The sequence below is a fragment of the Pundamilia nyererei genome, unplaced genomic scaffold (genome assembly GCF_000239375.1).
Source record: "Pundamilia nyererei isolate P.nyererei 1_Seehausen unplaced genomic scaffold, PunNye1.0 scaffold00100, whole genome shotgun sequence".
Taxonomy (NCBI): domain Eukaryota; kingdom Metazoa; phylum Chordata; class Actinopteri; order Cichliformes; family Cichlidae; genus Pundamilia; species Pundamilia nyererei.
The window spans coordinates 2,058,978-2,070,091 of record NW_005187501.1 but is presented as its reverse complement, the minus strand read 5'-3'; the positions used below and the strand labels follow the sequence as shown (position 1 = coordinate 2,070,091).

Below are 11,114 nucleotides of genomic sequence, written 5' to 3'. Positions count from 1 at the left end.
GGGGGGGGTGCAATATCTTTTCATATCTCGTCATCTAACCCCAGTGAGCATGAAAATAACCTTTTTAGACAAGCCTTCTTTTAATTTATTTAAGTAGTTTTTGGGATTATTTTTCCCATTTACTGATGTACATTGTTAAGTTTGTTATGTTCTTCTCTTTGGGTTTCAGTTGTGATGATTTTCATTTCCTGCTTTACTTTGATAGTCATTTGTCTCTAGTCTCATGTTTAGTTTTGCTTCTTCCCTCCTGTCTTGATTGTCATCACCAGCTTTTTCCAGCTGTTTCCAGCTGTTTCCGCTTCCCTTGTTAGTGGGCACTGTCTTCCTGTGTATATATTGTCCTCTACTTCTCCCTTTTTGTGTTGTACTTTTCCTCTGTGTTTTCCCTGGGCTCCTTGTACTTTGGATGTTATACCTCAGTTTTGTTTTTGTTTTTGTCTTTTGGGTGTTTTGTTTGTTTGTTTGTTTGTTTATTTGTTTTACTTTTCCAGGCAAATAAATGTCTCACTTGTTGTTTTTTAACCTTGTTTTGCTGTATCTTGCATTCAAGTCCAAGCATTCTGCACTCCACAAACATGACACATACCCTTATAATTTCTATTTTCATTGATTTTCAGTCTTAAGAATGGCTTCTTCACAGGTACCCTTCCACTGATGCCATTTATGATGAGGCTTTGGTCAACTGGCAACTGGCTTTGGTACCTTGTTGGAGCAAAAATACTATTTTGCGTCTGTCAAACTATGCTATCTTTGGCATTTCTCATAGATTTAAATAACAAAATGGGAAAATTTGTTTCTTGGGACAGGCTGCTAGTAATACTAGTTGTTTTTTTTCTAATAAGTCGTCTGTTAACACTGTGCATCCCTTGAGTTATACCATTCTATGCTTAAATTATAAATGTATTATAAATATTTTAGAATGGAAAAGCTTGAATATAAAGAACAGGGATTTTCAGACATCATGTCAATTCTTTTGGAGGTAGCTTGTGCAGCTTAAAGATGAGTCTGGACAGTCTTTATCTTGAAGTGTAAGGATGAAGACACACGTGCATATCCTACAAACAGTCTCACGGAGATTAATCAGTAATGTTTTTCTTCTGAGTTGCATGTGATCAAAGAACAGGAAGAACTCCTGAGAGTTGTCTTGGTGTATTTTTCAGTCAATTGCTGCCCTCTGCTGGTCGGAAATCAAGCAGCAAAAAGGTCTAAAAAAAACCCCCTGCTCCTTAGTGAAAATTCAAGCACCAATTCAGGACGATAACTCCAACTATCAATATATAAAATAAAAACAAAATGTGTAAGATCAAATGTAATCATACACTCAAGCTTTTGAGGATGGCTATCAATCTGTTGTACATAAAACATGATTTTACTGCCACCTTTGATCTCAATTTCGACATTTTTTACCTCCTGATGTGAAGACTGCCCCACATATTTTCGTACATATTGTCTCCAGATGGAATCACAGACTCATCATTCCTAATTTGAAGTTCATGGATTTCAAATGATGAAAACATAACTGGGTATAAAATCTGTGAAACCAAATTGTTGTTCGCTGCTCTTTTGTAGCTAATTATATGAACTAACTAATTAGAAAAACTGACATGTCGCATTTATATGCATGCCAGATGGGCAGAATGTTGCATTTTTGTGGCTTTGGCAGTCAGGCTTATTTGTTTGAGTGATAACTTCCTTGAGTCTCGTTTCCTGCTAACAACCACTGCTCTGCTTCTTATCATTCTTATTATGAGAGATAACACAGTCCCTACGCAACCCTGCTATAGCTTCTCGCACGAATTCTCCCTCTGATATGCATCTGTCAGCAGGAACACATTTGAGGTTTGCTCAGTTGCACCTTTTTCAACAGCTTTTATTATACGGTTCTGAGTAGTTCTGCATGACCAAAGTCTAAATTTTGGCTTGAAGTGAAGGCCTACAAGGAAATATTAATGACATACAAAAAACAAATATAAAACTGATATAAATTGTTATGCAGGAGATAATCTTACATTTCCCATGTGCACCAGTGGAGTAGACTAAGTGAAGAGGTGGGAGGCCATGCAGCAGTGACGCATGGGTCTCCCTAGGCAGTGTGGGAAAGAAACTTATGGGTATCCATTTAACCTAGCAGGTCAAGAGTCAGGTGTCTGTGAGATTGCCAAAGTGCACTATCAAAACCTGCTTGTAAGGCCTAATGGTATTAAAGAATAAACAGGCATGGGCCTCCTAAGTAATATGTGTCTTAAAAATGTAAAAACTGATGGTAATACTTGTCCATATCCTCCTCTTTATTCATTTTTATTTTTTTAAAACAAGCCTCTGGTAAAACTGGTAAATGGATAATAGTTTGGTAATACTTTCACCACAGCAGCTCTATTAGACAATAATAATGTGTTTATGGCTTTTTGCACATGTGCCAAGAAGCCAAAAAAAATCAATCATTAAAGCTTTGAACCTGCAATAACTTATTTTATTGGCCACTTGAAACAGTTGTAAACACAACAAGATGCATATAAGCCTGACACACTCCCCTTTCTCTTGCTTCTATTTGCTCTGATTTTGATCTCTATAGCAGCTGAATGCTGCTTTGTGTGGAATTGCTGGTGTCTAAATGTATCTGCATTTGCAGTAAGAGTGAACCAAAGCAGTAATGCTCGGCCGGATGTATAAACGATGGGCTTAAACTCCCCATAAAGCCCCGTAAAGCTGAGGAGAGCTGCAGATTCAGCTGAAAAGTCTTTTTATGTTTTTATTATTGTAAATCATCCCTTTGTCACTTGTCATCACTATGAAAAAAAGCATTTATTTAGAAAGTATGCTGGTAATAGTGGCGGTAGAATCTTCCAGTGTTTATTAAGCGAACATAGTGCAATATAACTCTGCTGTAAATCATCTCTGCCTCTATAATCTGTATGAGAACATGGCATCATTCCCTGGAAGATCTGTCAACAGGGAGTATCTCAGCTGCTGACCTCTGGCCTCTGTTACGGTTGTCTGAGCTTGCGCCAGACATGGACCTCCACATATCTCCTGGCTTGACTTGGTGGTCAGCACAGTACCAACTCACCACACAGCTGTGACAGGCAAGATACCATGGGAAGCACTTGTGGAGCAGGGAAATTATTTTACTGCTATTGGTAAATAATCATCATCATTACCATTGCATTAATAATATAATCTGCAGCACTGATATTGTATTCAGAGGTTTAAACAGTGTGTGTGTCTTTCAGAAAGACTAACTGACTGTTTCACATAGAAGAAATTCAAAGGTGTGTTAAATGCAGACAAGCATCTTGTTTCTTTTATCATTATTCTTATCATTGTTTTTGTTATTTTCAAGAACAAAACCCCATCTAATGTTGACACAGCTGGCTTCCCAAAGGGTCATTCATCACCTGCCAGAAAATTAATATTAATATTATTTAATATTATTTTTTTAGCATTTGCCTTTATTAGATAGTGACAGTAGAGACAAACAGAAAAGCAGAGAGAGGAAGACATGCAGCAAAAAGCCACGGGTCAGACTCGAACCCAGGCCACTACTTTTGGGCCACGTGGCATATCAGTACCTGCTCACTCACTGAGTTACACAGGTGCTCAATTTCTCAATTTTGTCTTGACTGTCATGTGTTTTGACAAAGACATCACCTATGACCTATGTAAATGGTTGGTTCAATAAATGTGAACATTTTTCAAAAATGCACTTCTTTAATCCAAAGCGAAAGGGAACCATTTGTAGGTGTTTATGAGGGTTATTACTGATTAGATTTTATGGTCTGGCCTGCTTTAGATCACACTGGGCCGGCTACCCATGATCTAAAACAAATTTTACACCCCTGATCTAATTAAATGAAATCATCAGCAGGTTAGAGAAATAATGTAAAAGTGCACAGCGAGATCTGGATTTAACGTGACTTTAGTAAACAAGCTAATCTGTCCTGACAACTCAAAGCATCATTTGGTTGCTTCGAATTTTCTCACAGCCCTTCACACAGGGTCTCCAGGTTACCTACGTCACTAATATGCAGACCTCTTCACCCCTGCTTTCTGTCATCAGTGTTTCTTAAGGGGTCAGAGTTCACATCTTTCACTGGGACCTGTTTATCACAGAAGAGGTTGTGTGATCAAGACAGAGGGGTAGAGTGCAAGGTGGGGGGAGGGAAGAAGGGCTTGTTTTCCACTGGTCACCTCCAGGAAAGCTCCCAACCAGAGCCAGGCCCATGGGTGAGAGCACTTAAAAGAGGGCATGGTATAAAAAGAGTTGAGGTGCACGACATCGGAGAGAGCGAGAGAGAAGAAGAGCCAGGAAAACCAACTTTTATATACAGAACCGACATCAGTGAAGTCCGAGAAGTCGCCATGGCACTACTGATGAATCAGTGGATATATTTGGTTGCTCTATCACTGACAGTGACCACGAGCCATGCTTTGAGAAGGTAAAAAAAAAAAGAAGAATCATTTACATGCCTACCTGATTTACTTAAAGGATCTAACTCGCTGGATTTCTGCACTAGCATTATAGATAACATTCTGGAGAAACGTAATGACAGTAAACCATAAATTATATAAGGACATGAAAACAAATGTGTTTTATTGATTCATTACAAAAGCTAATGATTTCAGCATTTGGGTTCACATGTGTTTTTGTTCATCTGATTGGCTGGGTGCTGAGAGCAAAGCGGTCTGTACTTTGTTAAAGGTTCATACTGAGATTATCCCCAGACATATGTAATAGATACATAGCACAGAAAATAAACTCCATGTACCTCTTTAACATGACCTTAGCTATCAAGTTTGCTCTCTGCATTCATTCAGAATGTTTCCTCTTTCCCGCTCTGGTTCCAGAATTGCCCTGAAAAAGATGCCATCTATCAGAGAGACTCTGCAGGAGCTGGGAGTTTCTGTAGAGCAGGTGATGACTGAGCTGGCCCAGAAGAGCATAGCTGACACCAACAACGGAACTGTTCCCACGCCGCTAACCAACTATTTGGATGTGAGAAACCTTAATGTGATCCATTGATTAGAGCTACAGATGATACATGTGATAGAAAATGTAGCACTGAAACCACCTGCGTTTTCTATTTCAGTTCTGAAGATAGATACAGACTTTAACCTCTATGATTAAAGGTTTCATCTCTGCTCTTGGATGAGCATTGAGATGTCTTCACGACAACAGCAGATGAACTTGCTTTTGAATTAGCCTCTTGAAATATTCTCTTTTTATGAGTCAGACTTTCCACGTTTCTCTGTCATTGGCCTTAAAAGTGACATTTAACATGTGGGAAAACCTTTGAAAAACTATTCTTTTTTTTCTTTTTCTTTTTTCCTTTTTTTTGGGGTTTTTTTTTTGTGTTTTCTTTTTGCTTTTTTAATAATTATAAAACACTGGAATGAAAAACTATTCAAACAACAATGACGTGGGACATTTTTCCACTTCCAATAGACGCAGTACTTTGGAGAAATCAGTATTGGCTCTCCGGCCCAGATGTTCAATGTGGTGTTTGACACAGGCTCAGCCAACCTGTGGGTGCCTTCGCAAAGCTGCTCACCGTTCTCCACTGCCTGTTGTAAGTGTACATATTCAAACATTTTTTTCTGAACTTAGTGAACTTAATGAACTGACAATATGCCAACATTAGTTTATGCTCACTGGCCAAATAAAAAAAAAAAAATAGATGCAATATTTTAGGGAACATTGTTCATTAAAACTTCCCAGGTAAACATTCGCTGTTGGACTTAAATGCTTAAATACTTTCAGTTACTCACAACAGGTATGATGCTTCCAAATCCCGGACTTACATTGAGAATGGAACAGGATTTTCCATCCAGTATGCCTCTGGAAATGTCAGGGGATTCCTGAGCGAGGATGTGGTTGTGGTGAGTTTCAAGTCTGAAACCTACAAATTAAATGGGTTTTGTTTCTTTTTTAAACTTCCTCTTGCACACTACACTTTAAACTTTTGATTAGCAGTGTTTTATTGCTGCAGGTTGGTGGCATCCCAGTAGTGCAAGTGTTTGCTGAAGCCACGGCTCTGTCTGCCATGCCCTTCATCTTTGCCAAGTTTGATGGAGTGCTGGGGATGGGATACCCCAACGCGGCCATTGATGGCATAACCCCAGTGTTCGATCATATCATGTCTCAACACGTCCTCAAAGAAGAAGTTTTCTCCATCTACTACAGCAGGTGGGTATAAGTAAATCAACTGAACTGACATTTTATATGAAAGGCTTTTGCACGAGGAAAAAATAATAATGACAATAATTTAGATGCTGAAGAAAATGTATCAAGCTGTCAATGATATTTATGCTGCAGTGAAAAAATGAACTTGCTGCCAAGTGTTGAATTGATCAATCAGAGAGAAAAACACTATAATATAAATAATGTCTCGTCAGGACATCTGTTAGATTTTAGGATCACGTTTTTTCAATTTCTGCTTGTTGAGCTGAAAAAGTTAGAATTAGAAGAAAAACCCAAACTTGAAGAAGATCATACGAAATGGATTTGGATCTGTGTGAGACACAAGGGTGTTGTGAGAAAATAGAGAAAAAAATTTATGTGTATTTACTCATAGTTCTTTGTCATTTATTATACTTGGTTATATCCAGAATAAATCAGTTGAAAAAATATTATGATGTTTTCTTTTACTGTGGGAAGCGCCATACGAAAGAATCAATTTAAGCTAAAAGAACGTCCCATATGAAATGAAATAGTGAAAAGATATAATAAATGTTTTGTGTTTTATATGTGTTGGATGTCTCATGAAACATGCTTCAACCCATGTTTTACTCATGAAATTTGCCTCTTGCATTTTTATGTAAGATTTAAGAAGTAGGTATAACTCAAATAAACATATTAAAAATTGAGGTGCCTTCATGATTAAGTTGTAAACGATCATTATTTACTTTCAGAGGGAATGGGATTTTTTGTTATTATTTACAGAAGTTTGCAAAAATCTTGAGCCACGCCTCATCACTCTACATTTTGCCAGGAAAGTGGTAAATATTTGCAGCGTTTGATTGTAATGTAAGACATGTGAAAACCAGTGAGTTTGAAAGTTAATACTGGTATCACCTGTCTTCGTTAAAACAGCCTAAACTCTCTTAGGCAGGATTTTTCTAAGTAGTCTTCAGAAATAGTTCTTCCGGCTTCTTGAAGGATATTTAACGCTCTTTGTAATGGGGCATGGCCTGTGATGCTGTGCAGGTGAGTTCATCTCACCTGCACGGCATCTACAATCACACCTCGCCAGGTAGTTATTGTTGTTATGTACATGTGGCTGGCAGCTGGGAAGCTGCAGCCAGGAAGTGTTAGAACAGCAACCGTGTAATAAGTAATAAAGTAAAGTATGCTGAGAAGCATGGAAATGTCATCAGGTCTGCCGTGGTTTGTTACACTCTTCTTTGGATGTTGGCTACCTTGGCTCCATTTTTGGTCAAAATGTGATTTTTCTGCAATAGCAGTGTGCTTGGGATCAGTGTGATGCTGAAAAATAAAGACATTGCTAATTAATTTCCAGATGTTAGTGCAGCATACCTCAGTCTTTTCTCTGTGTTCCCCTTCTTGACAGCTGTGCAACGACACAATTTCTGATGAGGTTTCCGGGAACGTTAGATGGATCAGATGAAGGTTCAGATCCATCTGTCAGATCAGGGACAGGTCCTTGGTGTATTTTTTCTTAACGACATGACTTTCAGATCCTGCTTATCTGCTATAGATGTTTTCTTCTTTATGCTTGTTTTTGTTTATGGTTTTGTTTTGTTTTTTAGGTGTGACACTTTTTCTTCTGTCCTCTACTTGTTCAGTTTTCTCACATTTTTTATGGACACACAACACAATACGCTGAGATATTCCAAGTTTTTGGCTACTAGCTCTTTGTTGCTGAAAAAAAAAAACTACTTTATGTCTGTCAGACCATTCTGTCTCTGACATTTTTCACAGATAATGAAATGGGAACAAACTGTGCTTTTGCAAGACGCTTAATAACATGCCTAAAGATTTGATTGTGATTTGGGTGTGTTCTTTCTTCTGAGTTGTCGGTTATGTGTATTCATCCCTTGAGTTAGATGCCATTTGTGTGCTTGAATGATTTATAGGTCAGTGTTAAATGGCTTAAAAAACAAACAAATAAAAAAGCAAAACAAAAAAACATTCACCTGGACTGAAGCACTGGACTGAAAGTGAGTGAGAAAGAAGCACATGTCCAAAGAAAACTTTTGAAAGATCTTCAGAAATCCTGGAACAATATTTCTCAATACCAATTTCAAAAGCTACAAGAAAGTCTGACTCCTTGGAAACAAAATATAAAGAAATGTGGGGTGGCTCAAGTCTTTTGCACAGTACTGTATTTTTAATATGTGATATAGCTCAGCAACCTGTGTGAACCAGCAAAGTTACAATTTCTACTGTCAAAGAGAAAATGCACAACTTTAAGGGTATTTTGTTTATCATTTTCAGGGACCCAAAACGCTCCCCAGGCGGAGAGCTTGTCCTCGGTGGAACAGATCCAAATTACTACACTGGAAGTTTTAATTATATTAACACCAGACAGACAGGCAAATGGGAACTTACCATGAAAGGGTATGATCTTTATTTGCTATCATGTAATGTGTTTTCATGAGTACAAAGGTGCAGCCATTCAGAAAGTACATGTGTTTTCATTTCTACCTCCTCTTTCATTCTTTCAGTGTTTCTGTGGGGAGGGAGATGATGTTTTGCGCAGAGGGCTGCACAGCTGTGATCGACACGGGCTCCTCCTACATCACAGGCCCGGCCTCCTCTGTGTCCGTGCTGATGAAAACCATCGGAGCACAGCTGGATGAAAGTGGAGTAAGCTTTTACACACGCAACACAGTTTCCCACAAAAAAAGCACATTTGCAGAAATTCATGAGTTGTCACCAACGATTACTCTGTTGTTCGTCAGTACAAAGTCAACTGTGACACTGTGAAGACGCTACCCAGTGTCAAGTTCCTCCTCGGTGGCCAGGAATACTCGCTCACACAGGAGGATTATATATTATGGGTGAGAGTGTTGATGGATGCTGAACTGTATTAACATAGGCATGCATTGTTCAAACGTAAATCAGTTCATTTACCCAAGTACTACAGCCAAGTACAATGTTGTGGTACTTGCACTTTAGTGACGTATTTCTATTTTTTAAAATAAATTTTTGCAGCACTACGTGTATTTTAATTCTGCTGTTGTGAATTGTAATATTAAGCTTATAAAATATGAAAATTAGGGACCACAGCAGTAATCCCTTTATGCAGATAATACTTTTGAGTACAATTTTAATAGTAGACATTTACTTCTAGCACTTTGTTTGGTGTGTTATTGTGTTATAATACATCTGTTCTTTGTGGCTCCAGCAATCACAGATCGAAGGGGAAGTCTGCACCGTTACCTTCAGGGGCTTGGATGTGCCGCCTCCTACAGGTCCCATATGGATTTTGGGAGCCAACTTCATTGCACGCTACTACACAGAGTTTGATCGCCGCAATAATCGGATAGGGTTTGCCACAGCAGTCTGACAGGAATTTAAATATTCACCACATTCTTCTGTTTTCTTGTTGTTTTCGTTGCTATCTCCCGATGTTTTTAATTTTAGTCCGGGTCTTCCCTTGCTTGTTGCTTGTTTTTTACGTGAACACATGACCTGAATAAGTCGTATTAAAGAAATTGTAAGGAATGTAATCCTCACATTTCTTGCATGCATGCATGCATTTCTATTATATATTTGGGAATCAGTTGCACTAAACCCCTTCTGAAATGCATTCACCAACAAATACAGTGTTTCTTTCTGTGTGACTTGCTTCTTGTATTTGTCATACAGCCACAACCAAATTATATATATATTGTTCTGACGAAATAATAAAATTGAAGTTTCAAGTTGAGTCTAAATTTGCTGCATTTTTTCCTTCTAGGTCTGGCTAATGCATTATATGACCATGTGGAAGTCAAGGCTGAACTTGGAAACAGATTGCTGTAGCAGATTTAATCAACCACACCGCATTCTTCACAGAAATATTTGTCATTGTCGCTTAATAATATAAGGATGCCTATTTCTAGGTGACTATTGGGTATACAATTAAACGTCAGCCATAGAGTATGCGCTAGAAAGTGTAATGTGAAACCTTGCTCTGTTTCATTCCAGTTATGTCGGCAAAGTGGGACTTTCATTTACGCAACTAAAAGCTACAATAGGAGTGAAACCCGGCTGGCGTCATGTCAGTTAGTTTTCAAACTCAAATCATGCTTTTTCAAGTTTTTCAGCAGTGTACGATCCCTGTCTTTGGGAGTTGCCTTTTTCTGCAGCAAAACAAGTTACTCTGCTTCAGCTGTTTTTACCAGAGTAAATCTCATTTATAAAACGCTCTGAATGACAAAACCTTTGGAGAAAAAAACAAAACAAAATGCCGACCTTTAAGGTCGTTCAACGAGTGAATAAAAAAGGAAGGCATTTCTGCTTGCTTAGCAGACAGAGGACACGCAGATTAAAAAAAAACATAGATAACAATCTAAAAATGTAGATTTGTCATGTTCTTGGGTCAGATCTTTTTGTTCCACTTTCTCTGAACTGGTTAAGGAAGTCCTCTCATACTACAGCAGAGCGACAGTGGAGTTGTCATGATTCCTCGTCCCTCACATCCATGAATTGTCTGCTTTGGATTTTATCTATTGATAGAGTGCAGAGAGGTGAGGGTTGATACTGGCACTCGATCAAGAGTCAAAAAACTGCAAAAATTTATCTTTTAGTGTGAGTCAACAACTATCTGAGCTGCAAACCTACTTAAACAACCAATGTTTTGTAAGATGCAATCTATGTTAATCCTACCAAATATTTTTCTAACCGTTAACTGTATAAAACTAAAAACTTAAAATTAACATGCAGGCAGCAATGTTGCTCAAAGAGATCCCATGCTATGGCCATTTACTGTTACGCAATGTTTTTTTTAACTTTCAAAATGAAGACAGGTCTTTGGTATTAGTAACATTAATAGTTTTGTCTAATGTGATACAATAAACATTTGAAAAACAGTTTATCACAAATTAAAATGTACACATTCAACTAAAAGACAGTAGTTTATACATCTGTACTTTTAAGCTAATTCAAG

At 38.0% G+C, this 11,114-nt stretch overlaps 1 protein-coding gene across 1 annotated transcript; it reads left to right on the top strand.

The window, feature by feature from the left end:
- Positions 1 to 4,359: 4,359 nt before the first annotated feature.
- Positions 4,360 to 9,530, top strand: ren (renin). Its single transcript, XM_005740510.1, has 9 exons — positions 4,360 to 4,436; positions 4,846 to 4,993; positions 5,444 to 5,567; positions 5,759 to 5,877; positions 5,988 to 6,184; positions 8,456 to 8,578; positions 8,686 to 8,827; positions 8,923 to 9,021; positions 9,369 to 9,530. The coding sequence occupies exons 1-9, from the start codon at positions 4,360 to 4,362 to the stop codon at positions 9,528 to 9,530; spliced, it is 1,191 nt and encodes a 396-aa protein (XP_005740567.1).
- Positions 9,531 to 11,114: the final 1,584 nt, after the last annotated feature.

Bases quoted from the DNA above. Each gene is read 5' to 3' on its own strand.
- ren (XM_005740510.1), top strand. From the start codon at position 4,360: ATGGCACTACTGATGAATCAGTGGATATATTTGGTTGCTCTATCACTG. The intron at 8,828-8,922 runs GTAAGCTTTTAC...GTTGTTCGTCAG, and splicing joins CACAGCTGGATGAAAGTGGA to TACAAAGTCAACTGTGACAC. The intron at 9,022-9,368 runs GTGAGAGTGTTG...TTGTGGCTCCAG, and splicing joins AGGAGGATTATATATTATGG to CAATCACAGATCGAAGGGGA.